The 17,009-nt window shown below is 39.1% G+C and overlaps 1 protein-coding gene across 1 annotated transcript in view; it reads right to left on the bottom strand.

Annotated features, from left to right (window-relative positions):
- Nucleotides 1-1,113: 1,113 nt before the first annotated feature.
- Nucleotides 1,114-17,009, bottom strand: part of HTR1E (5-hydroxytryptamine receptor 1E) — a 252,997-nt gene continuing 237,101 nt past the window's right edge. The window contains exon 2 of the mRNA XM_075864174.1: nt 1,114-2,959. Within this exon, the coding sequence (XP_075720289.1) occupies nt 1,707-2,801 (1,095 nt within the window). The 5' untranslated portion in view covers nt 2,802-2,959 and the 3' untranslated portion in view covers nt 1,114-1,706. The remainder of the gene's footprint in view (nt 2,960-17,009) is intronic.

The following is a 17,009-nucleotide window of genomic DNA, read 5'->3' as shown; positions in this document are numbered from 1 at the left end:
GCCATCGGGGGGTGAGTAATCCCGACGGTCCGCGGCCTCTACAGACACTATGATCATACAGCGATCTTTGGCTGTGTAGCCCTAGAATAATACTGGAAAGGAGTCTTTACTTATCTGAGTGTCTATTCCGCTTCGCAAGTTATCTATGGATTAGCTGTGGCGCATGGAGATATGGTATGGTGTATAAAAACAGTTTTGCTTTGTTTGTTCAAATAATGGGTGAGGCTAACCACAGCTCATGAATGACAATAACTTACTTAGTGCACTATTCATTCCTCTACATTCATAAGCTGCGGCTAGAAAACCGGGATTTTATGAAAACCACAACGTTTTTTAAAGTAAGATCCCCAGCGCCGTAATCAGGGTGTCTGTCACTATTATGCTGCCCTCAGATTCGGCATCATAAACCTGGTGACAGTTTCCATTTTATTTGTTTGCACACTCCAGTATATGCAGGTGGTTAGTCGGCATCTCGTGATTTGTTCCCAGTGTATGTGGGCTTGTTTGGAGAGCTCAACTCGGTGCATCAAACTAAGGGAATTACTACATTCTCTGTACCCGCAATCTATTAGTGGAAGACACCCTGCAATGAACATTTCTATTCTCGTGCATGTGTAACTTATTATTTTCTAGGCAGCAATTTGCTTTGATGTTTAAAACGTTACCTGACGACTGCTCTTACACACCAAATAGTTCTGCGAAAATCAGCTTGTATCTTCAGGGTAATTTTGACTGGTAATTTGATGAGAAATAATTCTGCTGTTAAATCCATCCTAGACGGCTCAGAAGATAAGCAGGTTGGAGACATGCATTTGTGACTATATACTGTATATCATTAAGTCCCTGGCAAAATCATGTGAAAACTGTCTGTGGAATAAAACATATTTCTTTATTACTTTAACACCACTGATGTTGTTAGATAAAATGGGATTATTTAGATTAGTAGTTTTGCACAAACTTTATTTTCCTGAGTCATTTCTTTAAGATATTTCATTTTATCATATCATTCAGAATGGTATGTGATAGCACCAAGCTGCTTCCCATATCTTTCATTTGAGGATACATCAATAAACAAGAACACATTAATCAATCAAACACCTCAGGAGACTGGAATTCATGTTTTTATACATAATTTTATGTAGTTTGAATACTCATAAAACACACAGAGCTCATACAAAGGAATCATATAACACTGGAGCGTGTTTTCTTAAATCACCATTCAAATTTGTCAATAGTAGCAGTGGTGTATACAAAAAATAGGCGCCACCATAACAAAAATAAAAAATGGCCTCAAATTACGGTGCTTGGTTTCCATTCCTCATCCTCTGTAGAGGGGAGTCCTGGACAGGTTCTTGTCACCTAGTAGGAAATGGGATGGGATTAACCACAGCCCCTCTCTCCAAGTGCACCATAGTAGCCACATGGTCTGCCTCTATGGTATGTATGCCCTTGAATAATAGCGATTTCTCGACATAAATGCTAGAAACATCACTATGTTATAAAATTTATTTCTGATTTTTTTCCCAGTTAAAAACAGAGGTAGAAGACTGCATTACTTGACTGGACATAAAGAAAACACCAAGCCAGAAGAAATAAAAACACATTTTTATAATCCTGTCCTGTGAGCCATAAAATGATTCGATGTCATGTGGTATGTTCTCACCTTAAAGGCTTAGCAGACAGTCACATATCATGCCTGGGATACTTTATGAGTGTTCTTTGCACCTGATTAGTTTTTTAAATGCTATCTTAAAATCATCATTGAAACTAGTGTAGAGAAGTGGATTAATCAAGGAATTAACATAACCCAACCATGTTAGAAAGTCAGCCACTTCTGGAGACACAGTACAAAGGTATAGTCCAACAAGAAGTTCCTTGATGAAAAATGGTAACCAACTCATCATAAAAGCCCCCAAAATGAGTCCTAATATGCGAGCAGCCTTTCTTTCTCTTGAACTAGAAATCTGTTGTTGGCGATCCCCAGCTAGGTCAATGTCATTGTCATATGGTGGGATTCTTACACAAGCATTGATCTTCTCAAATTCCATAGTAGGGTCAGAGGTGGAGAATTCTGACACACAGAATGTCTGTGTAAGCTTACAATGGGCAAATGAGTTTTCGCTGTCATTGCTTCTGTTGCTTAAATGTCGGCTTGATCCTCGTTTTTGGTAAAGACTCTTTGCAGCATGGTAAATTCTATAGTACAAAATAAGTATTAAAGTCAAAGGGATATAAAATGCCCCAAATGTTGAGTATATTGTATAGATAACATGGTCATGTTGAATTATACAACTGTTTTGGCTACTTATGTTATGATGATTTCTCCAGAATAATGGAGGAATGGAAATGAAGATGGAAATTGTCCATACGGATAGGATCATCACTCCAGCCCGTTTCACTGTTCGTTTTCTGGCATATTCAATAGCATCTGTAATTGCCCAATATCGGTCAAGGGCAATGACACAAAGGTGAAGGATGGAACAAGTACAGCACGTCATATCAATGCTAAGCCATATTTCACATATTACATAACCAAGGGTCCAAGTGTCCATAACTATATATGCAATGCTCAAAGGCATAACTAAAATGGCAACTAGAAAATCTGTAACTGCCAAGGAACATATTAAATAATTTGCAGGTTGGTGTAATTTCTTGGTTGTGCAAATTGCAATAATGACAGCAGAGTTTAACAGTGTTGTCAGAGTTGTTATTACAGCCAATGTTACGGAAATCAGCATTTTTTCAGTTACCGTCTTGGATTTGTTTGATATTGTTTCTGCCGTGCAGTTTGTAAAATTCATCTTTCTCACTGAGAAGGTAAAATAATTTTCAGCAGCTTTTAGATGATGCTCATCCTGACAATGTTCAGCTTTTTCCCCACGGAAACATTCATTATGTGCAGAAACATTGACGCCACAAATGTTCTAATATGTCTTTCCTCTTCTTACACATGTCTAGCCTGGAAGATATAATCAGTTAAAGCATAATTTATTATTTCATTACAAAAAATATTTTCAAAGTTTAATGAATCTGTATGGACAAACAAAACATTGACGGTGTCATTAATGTCATGTGACCTGAAGACAAGAAGCTGTATTTAAGAGACTCTTCATTTATAATGCTGTATAGGAAGCACTCAACAAAGAATAATAGTATATATTATTCCAGTTTAATGTGTAGTTGCATTGTACAGCTTATGCTTAGGAAGTGTGAATTTTTCTATTACTCCTGCTGTGGGGAAGATGACAGATGGGGGCATATGCAGAGAAAGATAACAGTGAACAGTAGCTCAATAAAGTAACGACAAAAGGGTGATGAAAGCAAGATATAGAAGCAAAATAACAAATTTATAATAAATACCATATGGAAATCTCATAGTGATTTATGCTTGGCAAATATTGTGTTTTCCATTGTAACAGTGTATAATATTGAACAAATAGTCCAAGGAGTGATAGTACTCGTATGACTCTCTGCATCCATTAGGTGTTAGACTGAAAAAATTATATTTAGGATTTTACGATTAATATATTGTTTTTATTGTTTTACAATTATTTCTGTAGTATTTATTTTTGTGCATTAGTCTCAATTTGTCTCATTCTAGTACTCAGTACCATTGTTCAGGATGTTTCAGAAGGTTTATTTGCCTATTAATGTGGTTTCCTGCAAATGTCAGAATAGCTATTTTATTTATGGCTCATTTGTTATTTGGAATAATGGAAGTGTTTTTCAGAAAAGAGTAAAAAGATTTACATATCATTAATACCCATAAAAGCGGGGTATGGCGCAGCACCTCATGTATTCTGAAGGATGGAGATGACTCACTGCAGATGTTCTGAAGAAAGGTATTCCTTGCCTGGTTCGCTCAATTTCCAAATTATGCAGATAACCTCCTTCTGTCAATCACGGCTCAGGGACGTTTACAAGAAAGCTATTAAAAAAAACCATGACGACATCTTGGGTTTGGGGTATGATGGCTTTGCTATATCTCATCTATACTTAGCGCTAAGGAACCACGTGGTAAATTCAACCCCTAAACAATAATTGACACGTTAGGAGGAAAAAAACTCAGGATTCCAATATTTTTGAAAAAATATTGCAAGGTTGGGAACATGTGAAAAAAACGTGATAAGCGAGAGGTGGAGGGAAACCTATTTTAAGGTTATGTATAGAATCATCTATGGCTTCAAAATAGCTGTGACACCACAACACCAAGACTGTCTTACAACATGTCCCAAGTGTAAAACCCACCCAGCTAATCTATGACGTGTATGTAGGAGTGTAGTTATGTCCCAATTTACTGGGTTAAAATATATTGACACTCATTGGTCCTTAAGATTGAGCAAATTAATCTATGTTATTTCATTATATTCGACGCCCTGATGACAATGCTTCTGCTGGACGAGGTGCTAGGGTGCCGAGGGTGATAGACTTTGTGCGACTGATAGCTAAAAGATGTCTCCTTAAGCAATGATTGTCCTCGCATATACGCACTATTTCTATGCTTATTGGACAACTGAAAATATACCTAAATGTAGATCAGATAGATACAGAAAGACATAAGGAAAATGGAGCAAAACACTTTTTTGCTAAATGGAAATCTTTTATTTTGTCACATCCATCTCGACATGAAATAGTAGAATTAATGAAATGCTTCCAAAGCACACAGTGGTACAGTGTGGAAATCTGCATGGTACTCTTGGAGGCTTAAAAATTATAAATGTAAATTCATAGCAACATGCTTGACTACGTCGTTTTTTTCCTCTACGAATACAGTGGTAAATAATAGCTTAATTCGGATTGCAGATGGGAATACAAATATACGATCAGAATACGATAAGATGCAATTTGTGGAAACAACAAAAATACTTGGAAATCAGCACATAGCCTGATTTAAGATACCTGAAGATGTGCAAATGTTTTTTTTAATTCATGTTTTACTCTGGGTTTTTTTTTGTTAATTTTACTATTATTGGGAATTTTGTAAAATTGGCATTCTTTTCCTGTGTATCAAAGTGGGTAACAAAAATTATGAAAATCTACAAGATTCATTGTTGTTACGTTTTGCATGGACACCTGTAATCCTCACATGATGCTTGTAATTATGCTATGAATTATGCTATGAATTGTATACTACTTTTTATTTTTATCTGTAACCAGATTTTCTTCTAATGAAAACCAAATAAAACAGATAAAAAAAATATATTTATAAAGAAAAAACTTCTTATATATTAAATAATTCCATTTCCATTTACTTATTATCCGAATTGCCCCATTTACAAGGAATTCCAATAATACTGCAAAAAAGTCATGGTTCGGAGGTATGGTTCTAATAGTATTTAGGGAATTGCTCTATGTTTCTGTAAATTGACACAATTTTCTGTTCTGCTCGGTGTACTTGCTTTGCTTCTGTCACCAACAAAATAATAGCCTTAATATTAAAGGGATAACACGGATGATTATGGCCGGGTGGAATGCTGCATTACATGCATTGCCCAGTTAGCATCTCACAAGACAACATTAACTACAAATTCTGTAACAACGATAATGGACAAATTTTGAGAATCAGGCTCGGTTTGCTATTGCTTTTTGTATCTTAAAAAGGTTTTCCCATAATTAACGTTTATCACCTATCCACCACTGGAACCCCACTGATCTCTAGTGACTGTTCCTCGTCACTGCATAATTGCAGTGAAGAGGAGCTTGAATGGCGCGGCGGTTGAGCATGCGCCCGCCACTCCATTTAAGGTGTATGGGACTGACAAAAACAGCTGAGCTTGGAACTCGGCTGTTTAGGTCAGGCTGCTACTTTCTCCCTCCACACTGTAACTCTGCCTCTTCAGATTGGCTGATGTGTATAAATACAAGTCTATCACAAGCTCACCAGGAAGTCAGTGCATGGAGACACGATCTTTATAACAAAAGAGCAGAATGATTATAAAGTATTGGCCAGTGAGAATTAAATGAACATGAGATAATTGCTACATATATACAAAGGCAAAATAGGCTTAGTTCACACTAGCACTGTATAATCTGTTACTGTGATCCATTCTAGATTAGAATAAGGATAAAAAAGTATCAAAATAATGGATGCAAACAGATTACAAGCCGCTTGTATCCTTTTTTACATTCCAATGATAAAAATAACCCATTTTTTTAACTCTGACAAAAAAACGAATGAGTAACATAACGGATGCGAACAGATGCTAACGGATGCAATTAAAACTTCCATTGATTTCAATAAAAATTTGAACGGATCCGTTTTTATCTATTATTCTGATCTAAAAACAGATCAGAGTAACGTATTATACAACACAAGTATGAATTTAGCCTAAGGCTGATTTCAGATGACTGTAGTATACATCACTGTGACGGCCATTAAAACAACGGCTGTCACACGGATGCATGTATTTCAATGGAGCCGTTCACACGGCTGTTGTTTTAACGGATCATGTGAAGGGTCCATTGAAAAGTAGAACATGTCCTCTTTTCTTTTGTTTTCATGGATCCCTCCATAGACTCAAGCCTATGGGGATCCGTGAAAACTGGTCCCTCCCGGGTACAACTTGGACGTGAAAAACAGCCATTTTTCACGTCCGAGTTTGCACTCGGTCGTCTGAATTTGGCCTAAGTCTGAGCCTCGATGTTTTCATTCTGTTTGCCATGGCTTTGTTTAGGGATAAACATACTATACTAGCATGGACTACCTGGACACACCCATAGTTTATCTTTTAGACTATACTAATTATACTATTATAAATATCTACTATATTGTTTGTGTGAGGGTTTGTAAGCATTATTAGACATGCTTCTCCTTCTACAATTAAAAATAAAATAAACACATTAAAAACAGTAAAAGTACTAGCCATTTTACAGAGCAATTCATAGAACAGTTTCTTAATATAATATATAAAAACTCTCCAAGGTGGAGCTCCACATAAAACAGAGCCTTCTTCTAAAGTTTAGAAAATAATATTTGCTGACTAATAAATAAAACAAAAATTCTACACCCGTGACTAGTTTACAAAGCGTCGTGGCAGGTGGGCCCACATATTTTGACCAAAATGTGCGCCAAGAACCTCCCTATTGTAAGTAGATTTAGCATGTAATGCATATTTATTTATATTTAGCAGTTTAGGGTACATTGTTGTTCCCAGTGTGCTGTCGCCATTTTTTGTGTGCTATATATATATATAAAAAAGCAGAGGATTGGAGCAGCACTGTGAACAAATGCCTGACTAGGCTGGTGCAAAGCTTCAAAAATAAAGGAGTGACCTCTCCTTATGTGTTAGATATCCAAAAAAGAGAACGTGAAGCAGCACTCAAATAAAGTGAATTTATTCATCCAACATGGAACCACAACGTTTCACCTCCTCTATGAAGGCATTTTCAAGTCTTGAAAATGCCTTCATAGAGGAGGTGAAACGTTGTGGTCCCATGTTGAATGAATAAATTCACTTTATTTGAGTGATGCTTCACGTTCTCTTTTTTGGATATATATATAGTGAAGGAAATAAGTATTTGATCCCTTGCTGATTTTGTAAGTTTGCCCACTGTCAAAGTCATGAACAGTTTAGAATTTTTAGGCTAGGTTAATTTTACCAGTGAGAGATAGATTATATAAAAAAAAACACAGAAAATCACATAGTCAAAATTATATATATTTATTTGCATTGTGCACAGAGAAATAAGTATTTGATCCCCTACCAACCATTAAGAGTTCAGCCTCCTCCAGACCAGTTACACGCTCCAAATCAACTTGGTGCCTGCATTAAAGACAGCTGTCTTAAATGGTCACCTGTATAAAAGACTCCTGTCCACAGACTCAATTAATCAGTCTGACTCTAACCTCTACAACATGGGCAAGACCAAAGAGCTTTCTAAGGATGTCAGGGACAAGATCATAGACCTGCACAAGGCTAGAATGGGCTACAAAACCATAAGTAAGATGCTGGGTGAGAAGGAGACAACTGTTGGTGCAATAGTAAGAAAATGGAAGACATACAAAATGACTGTCAATCGACATCGATCTGGGGCTCCATGCAAAATCTCACCTCGTGGGGTATCCTTGATCCTGAGGAAGGTGACAGCTCAGCCGAAAACTACACGGGGGGAACTTGTTAATGATCTCAAGGCAGCTGGGACCACAGTCACCAAGAAAACCATTGGTAACACATTACGCCGTAATGGATTAAAATCCTGCAGTGCCCGCAAGGTCCCCCTGCTCAAGAAGGCACATGTACAGGCCCATCTGAAGTTTTCAAATGAACATCTGGATGATTCTGAGAGTGATTGGGAGAAGGTGCTGTGGTCAGATGAGACTAAAATTGAGCTCTTTGGCATTAACTCAACTCGCCGTGTTTGGAGGAAGAGAAATGCTGCCTATGACCCAAAGAACACCGTCCCCACTGTCAAGCATGGAGGTGGAAACATTATGTTTTGGGGGTGTTTCTCTGCTAAGGGCACAGGACTACTTCACCGCATCAATGGGAGAATGGATGGAGCCATGTACCGTCAAATCCTGAGTGACAAACTCCTTCCCTCCACCAGGACATTAAAAATGGCTCGTGGCTGGGTCTTCCAGCACGACAATGACCCGAAACATACAGCCAAGGCAACAAAGGAGTGGCTCAAAAAGAAGCACATTAAGGTCATGGAGTGGCCTAGCCAGTCTCCAGACCTTAATCTCATCGAAAACTTATGGAGGGAGCTGAAGATCCGAGTTGCCAAGCGACAGCCTCGAAATCTTAATGATTTACAGATGATCTGCAAAGAGGAGTGGGCCAAAATTCCATCTAACATTTGTGCAAACCTCATCATCAACTACAAAAAACGTCTGACTGCTGTGCTTGCCAACAAGGGTTTTGCCACCAAGTATTATGTCTTGTTTGCCAAAGGGATCAAATACTTATTTCTCTGTGCACAATGCAAATAAATATATATAATTTTGACTATGTGATTTTCTTTTTTTTTTTTTTTATATATAATCTATCTCTCACTGGTAAAATTAACCTAGTCTAAAAATTCTAGACTGTTCATGTCTTTGACAGTGGGCAAACTTACAAAATCAACAAGGGATCAAATACTTATTTCCTTCACTGTATATATATATATATATATATATATATATATATACTGTATATATATATATATATATATATATATATATATATATATATATATATATATATGAATTGGTTTATTACTATCGAGAATATTTATGCAACCTTTTTGACATCACATCACATAACATGCATGATGGACTTAAAGGCTTTCTACAGTGTGATTGGTGCAACTTTCTAAAGACTTTTTATTAAAAATAATTTTTACTTTTTAAGATACAGCTGCTTTCTATTCTGTATACAGAGCAGTTGTATCGTTCACTAAAACCTGAATCTGTCAAGTCCGCGGGACTGACGGTTTTAGTGTTAGCGGGTCCAGTGTGTCTCTGACACGCAGGATCCACCTGTTATCGATCACATTTAAGTTATGGACTTAGATGTGATCGGTAACAGATCGATCCTGCGTGTCAGAGGCACACAGGACCCACCGACACTGAACCCGTCAATCCCGCGGACCTGACAGGCTTCAGCGCTAGATATTGCTGCTCGGTATGCAGGATACAAAGCAGCTGTATCTCAAAAAGTAAAATAATTTTTAATAAAAGGTATTTAGACAGTTGCACAAAACATACTGATAGACATTTTTACTAAAAAACAAACAAAAAAAAAAAATTTCAAAGGTGTACATAGCCTTTAATATGCATTGATCTCAATAATAAGAGAGCATTTCCACAAAGCAACGTGAACTGCAGCTTTAGAATGCATTATTTTCAATAACAATTAACTCTTTATTACAGATACAATCAGGTTCCAGATAGTAGTTCCCGATAGAGTTTACACTTTGGCTTATATCAGCTATCTTTGTAAAAAGTATTCTAATATTAGATGTATAATCTTGACTTCTGCTCCCTTTATTTATGAAAACTTGGAAATATGGAACTCTACAAAAGGCTCACTGAGGCTTGTGCTTTCGCTGGATCTGCTTCTGACGTAACCCATTGGAGGAAGTTTACATTAGGCTCTATTTATTAAACTGTATAGTAATATAGATCTTAACAAAACAAAATGCTAATTATCAGACTACAGGATTTAATAAAATATAATTGCGACTCTCTTATTGTTCTGATGAATATTTTAGCAAATAAAGCCTCTTATATTAATTCTGAACTACTGCTTGCAATAGCTGAAATGCAAGTGGGTGATTGCTGTTAAAATGTTCCCATAGTTAAGCCTGCAGTACTGTTAATCTTCAGGGTCGGTGCTTTGTGTAAAAAGGGGTATGGAGGTTCCCTTGGGCATATAATGGAGCAAAATCCATAGCACTCAATAAATGAATAAATCAATATTATGATTCTAATTAGGTTATTGATTAATTCCGACATATATAACAAAAGACATTTCAATATTTGCGAAGTTTTGATCCAACGGGACTTTTGTCAAGTACATCTGAAAGTAAAATACATGGAATTAACATGGCGAAAAACCACCAAAATGTACAAAGTAGTGTATGTCACAAAAAATATACACATATGGACATATAATGCATTCGGAAAGTCTTCAGACCCTTTACATTTTTTTCACATTTTGTTATGTTGAGGCCTTGTGCTAAAGAAAAAAAAAAAGAAAAAATGCCCCCATCATTCTGAACTCAATACCCCATAATGAAAAAGTGAAAACAGAATGTTAGTAATCTTTGTTAATTTATTTAATAGGAAAAATTTTAATATTGCATGGACATAAGACCCTTTACTTAGTACTTAGTTGAAGCACCTTTGTCAGCGATCACAGCCTCCAGTCTTCTTGGGTATGATGCCACAACGTTTGCACACCTGGATTTTGGGATTTTCTGCTATTCTTCCTTGCAGATCCTCCTGTCAGGTTGGATGGGGACCGTCAATGGACAGCCATTTTCAGATCTCTACAGAAATGTTCGATTGGGTTTAAGTCAGGGCTCTGGCTGGGCCACTCAAGGACATTCACAGAGTTGTTCCTAAGCCACTTCTGTCTTGTCTTAGCTGAGTGTTTAGGGTCATTGTCTTGTTAGAAGGTGAACCATCGGCCCAGTCTAAGACCCAGAGCACTCTGGATCAGGTTTTCATAAAAAATATCTCTGTACTTTGCTCCATTCATCTTTCCCTTAATCCTGACCAGTCTCCCTGTCCCAGCCGCTTAAAAACACCCCCACAGCATGATGCTGCCACCACCATGCTTCACTGTAGGGTTGGTATTGGGAAGTTGATGAGCAGTGCCTGGTTTCCTCCAGACATGACGCTTAGAATTGAGGCCAAAAAGTTAAATCTTGGTTTCATCAGACCACAGAATCTCATTTGTGACAGTCTGAGAGTCCTTTAGGTGCTTTTTTCTTCAAACCGCAGAAGGGCTTTCATGTGTATTTTACTGAGGAGGGGCTTCTTCCTGGCCACTCTGCCATGAAGCCCAGATTGGTGGAGTGCTGCTGTGATGGTTGACCTTCTGGAAGTTTCTCCCATCTGCACACAGGATCTTTGGAGCTCAGCCAGGGTGACCATTGGTTTCTTGGTCACCTCTCTTACCAAGGCCCTTCTCCCCCGATTACTTAATTTGGTGGGGTGGCCAGCTCTAGGAAGAGTCCTGGTTGTTCCAAACTTCTTCCATTTAAGAATTATGGAGCCACTGTGCTCTTGGGAACTTTCAGTGCAGCAGAAATATTTATGTGCCCTTGTCCAGATCTGTGCCTCCACACAATCTTGACTCTGTGCTCTACAAGCATATTTTTCATATATACATCAAAATGTGAAAAAAGTGAAAGTGTATGAAGACTTTCTGAATGCACTGTATATCCATCCTAGTCATTAGCTGTACTAGTAAGAACTCTAATATAAACCCTAATAGGAGACTATAAATATCCATTATAATAGTGTGAATATGACTCCCTAGAGGAATCATGTATCGCATATGGAGGCAAGGACAAGCGGTGTCTTATATGCTAAGAGAAGACAAAAACTAGTAGCCTAAAGTGACAACATGATATGCATTCAACAGCCAGTGACATGACACCTATTGAAGAGAAAGGATTTGGCTGTAAAAACACATTGTGAATTACACATGGTGAGGTAGTAAAAGGTTCCTGTATATGGGAGCCGGTTAGGGTATCAGCAGCATGTTGATGTTAGTGGCGGTATATAGAAGTGTGAAAAGAACCGCTATGATTGGCCCCAAGGAATGTCACGGCAAGCCATGGTTTATACTGTTGTAGTGGTATAATGCCATTCCATTGGCATATTGCTGCTCGGCAACCCGATCACACGCCTATCCACTCCCCCCTCCAGTCTACTAAGCGAGCTGGTGCATTCACATTAGGCATAATGGGATGTTCCCACCTAAACCGATAAAGCGCGCCCATTCAGTGTCGGATTAAGTAGACCATAGGCCCTGGGCTGTTCACCAAGCTTGGACTCCACTTCTCCACCACCATCCTGCCACGCCGTGTCTATATTAAACACCACCTTTCTGTGTGAGCATTGACAAATGAGTGCTACGATTCCCCTTGTCAAAGGGCTGTGTCCCTACATACTGACAGTCTCCAACCATCGCTGACAGTATCACACATCATATTTACAATGGGAATGGTAACGCCCATTTGTCTATTACTCCTGGGTACACAAAGACTTTTTGTAAAATACAAGGATTTCCAACAACAAAATGTCAGGAGAGGGGACAGATCCTCTATAAATCCAGTGACTCACAAGTGATGTCTTCTCTGATGGAAGTCGTTCTCTTTTCTTCTCTTCTCCATCTGACTCAGACTGTTATGGTGACTTCTACTGATGACTGCAGAGTTTCCTGATGAGAAATTTTTGCCCCTCGATTCTGCAGCCATTTTCAGCATCTATAGCAACACAAAAGTTCAGAAACTAAACACCCGAAATTGTTTTACACACCACACCAAACACCTAAGCAAATTAAGACCCCAGGCCCATACATTAAGGGCGGATTTACACAAACGTGATTTGCGTCCGTGCAGCCCACGTGGTTTTCACGCGGGTCGCACGGACCTATGCAAGTCTATGGGGCAGTGCAGACTGTCCGTGAGTTTTGCGCAGCGTGAGTCCGCTGCGTAAAACTCGCGATATGTTCTATATTTCTGCGTATTTTGCACATCACGCACCCATTGAAGTCAATGGGTGCGTGAAAATCACGCATGCCCCACGGAAGCACTTCCGTGGGACAAGCGTTATTCGCGCAACAGCAGTAAAAGAATGAATGTAAACAGAAAAGCACCACGTGCTTTTCTGTTTACAAATATCCAAATGGAGTATCATAATGATGGCGGCTGCGCGAAAAGCATGCAGCTGCGCATCCATATGAACATGACACATGGAGCTGTCACGCTGCTTCCAACGCTCACGTTCGTGTAAATCCGCCCTCACTCAGACCAGTAACTAAACTTTTAAAAAACGTTTGGGTGTCATAGTGATAATCAGAAATTTTGACCGAGCACTGAGACCCCCACCGATCGCTAAAACAAAGTGGCAGAAGCGCTCGGGTGAGCACTGTTCCACTTCATTTCTGATTGTCTTTCCTCGTAGTGGTGTATGGACTCAGACTTTCTATTGACCCTGTACACTGCTAGCTCGGCTATCAGAGGAAGGAACATCAGAAACAAAGTGGCACATCACTCACCTGAGCGCTTCTGCCACTTTGTTTTAGTGATCAGTGGGGCTCTCACTGCTCGGTCCCTTACCGATCAGAACTTTTGACATGCCACTATGACATGTCCAAATTTAAAAAAAAGTTTAGTTACCCTTTAAGCAGTCAGACACCCCTCCCCTTGCAGTAAAATAACTCTTGAGGGCTACATGGGGGGATTATACGACAAGGGGGGGGGGTCAGTGCATCTGACTGACTGCTGAGTGCTCTATGGGAGGGTCTGAGTATCTGACTCTTATGGTTCTGGGGAGAAAGGAGTTATCCCCCCATAGAGCCCTCAGCAGTCAGTCAGACGCTCTGACCCCCCCTTGCAGTATAATAACTACTGAGGGCTCTATGGGGGAAGATCATATTGCATTTGAGCATCTAAGTTGGTTCTGAGCATCTGACTGACTGCAGAGTGCTCTATGGGTGTGAAATAATTTCATACACAAAAATTTAGACACTAAACACCCTATATACAATTCACACTAACACCACACACTATATATTCAAATCACACACTACAGGCACACAGTATATACACACTTACACTATATATACTATATAGACCTACATTATACACACTATAAACGCTATACACACAGTACACACTATATAGACTTACACTATATACACTATACACACACTATATAGACTTACATTATACACACACACACACTACACATAATATACTAGGGTTATCATGATATCAGAATTTGGACTTTGATACCGATACTTCGTGTAGTATTGCAATACCAGATACCAAAACGATACTTTGCCAACAATAATAATTTTAATAAAAAGTTCTTCCATTTTCTGATGTGAGGCACGTGGTGTGATGAATTTTAAACCTCCATGTGCTTCCCATTAATAGTACTGAACCCCATCATGTTCCTCAGTCATAATGGACAAGATTGGATTAATGTGTGAGGTACATGATTGGGTTAATTACCATTAATGTGAGGCACATGGGGGTTCAAAATTCATAATACGAAAGCAGTTTCTATTTTATTTTATAACAGCATAAACATCATAAATGGCGCTATAAATTTGTTATTACGGTCGTGACGATACCGAATGTGTATATTTTATGTAGAGACTTATTTTCAGGTTTATTGTAAAAAATGTGTGAATTTGTTTTTATTTAACATTACTTTTTTTTTTTTACTTTTTGTTTTTTAAACTTTAATGTACTGGCATATCTATGTACTGATAGTACACAGGCAGTTGTTAGGACATACCTAAGTATGCCCTAACAACAGGAAATATGGTTAGACAGCCTTGGGGTCCTTCAATGGACCCTGGGCTGTCTGCTAATATATGGTATGTTCCTCGATCAGGTCACAGGGATTCTGCGTGACGCGATCCAAAGGGCATCCCTCCTCACTTAACCCTTCCATGCTGAAGTCAGCTTTCATTGCAGCATTCAAGGGAGTAACGGCAGAGATGAGAGGTTTCTTTGATCTACGCCATTAGACCGGGGCTGCGGCTGACAATAAGTGTGTGTGCGCGGTCAGCATAAGGGGATGCGGCCGGCGCTGCACTAATGAGCGGTGGCCAAGGCACGGAAGACAGAACATGGGGGTGTTTTGCAGTGTGCCCGCCATGTTCTCAGTCTTCAGTGCCAGCAATCATTAGTGTCGCGCTGGTCGCATCACATCATGCCGACAACGGGCGCACTTGTCAGGTCTCAGGAGCGGGGCAATGGCTGTATCACACATAGGTGGGTATAAGGTAAAGATCACCTATCGCACAAAAATATTGTAACAGAGAGACCACAATGGTGTACACCACCAAAATAACGATTTGATTGAGGGGAGGGAAAGGGAAAAAGTATGTGGTCTGTGGTTAATAAATAACTTTTATTGATTAGTTTAAAATTAACACGTAGGATTAAAAAGCCTGAAGTGCAAAAATGGGTATGTGTGAGTGACCCCCAAACTCACATACCTCTAGCCCAATTGGGAGTATACCAATTGTGTCAGACTGCCAAATACATTGAGCTACTGTGAAATTTGTAAAAGGCTATGTACCGTATGCTGTGTCAGCTGATAATATGATTTATTGAAACAATGCCCAAGTGTGTGGCGGGGATGTTGTATTAGTATATTCTGCGTTGTGGACTTAACGTTGTAGACTTTAAGGCAGGCAGACCCTGAGAAATCAGCAGGGCATGAGTGCCACAACCCCCACCCAGTCAGGGTTGGGAGTGAGGCAGAACGATCCCTGATAGTAAACCTGGAGGGACAAAATAAGTGTCCCGTTTCGAGAACAGGCAGCGCCTGAGAGTTAGCGCTGTAGTGAACGAGTAACTCTCAGCTGGTGGAGTTAACCTCGCACATACCCCGGCGTGGACAAACGTCCCGTCGGGAGGAGAGATAGCTGTGCGCCCGTTAAGCGCCAGGTCGCGCTCTGCTGTCAGAGCGAGACAGCGTGAGTTCCCGTGCAAGTATCGTGGGATCTCGCTAGTCTTCGGCAGAGCGGCTGGCAGTTACTATCAGAGGTAGAATCAACTGTAGGTACGTGTAAACTGCAATTGTAAGTGAGGACAACAGGCTATTAGATTGCACTCAGGTGGATTAAAAGGAGAACTGTCCACCCGACGCACGTTTCGCCAGAATTCTGGCTTCTTCTAGGGGTTACACATGTATCACACAGCCGCAGCCCCACTCTGACTATATTCATGTGTTACTATACATAGCTTTTCGGCCTCACAGCTTAGTATCAAAATTACCAGTATTGAACCGTTTCATTGTGCACAGTATCGAAACAGTATCAAAGTTTCGATGCAACGTGCAACCCTATTATATACACTATACACACACATACTATATGCATTATACACACACACACACACACACACAAACACACACACACACACACACACAAAATATAGACTAACATTATACACACTATAAACGCCATACACACAGCAAACACTATATAGACTTACACTATATACACAATACACACTATATAGTCTTACATTATACACACTATACACACACACACTATATAGACATATTATCACACTATACACACCACACACTATATAGACTTATATTATACACACTATACACAACACACTATATAGATTTACATTATATACACTATAAATACACTATATAGACTTACATTATATACACACACACTATACATTATATACACTATACACACACATACTATATGCATTATACACACACACTTACACTATACACTATATAGACTTACATTTAACACACTATAAACTCTATACACACAGCACACACAAAATATAGA

The sequence above is a fragment of the Rhinoderma darwinii genome, chromosome 4, assembly GCF_050947455.1.
Source record: "Rhinoderma darwinii isolate aRhiDar2 chromosome 4, aRhiDar2.hap1, whole genome shotgun sequence".
NCBI classification, from domain to species: domain Eukaryota; kingdom Metazoa; phylum Chordata; class Amphibia; order Anura; family Rhinodermatidae; genus Rhinoderma; species Rhinoderma darwinii.
Note: the sequence above shows the minus strand (reverse complement) of the source record. Positions and strands in the feature narration are given on the sequence as shown.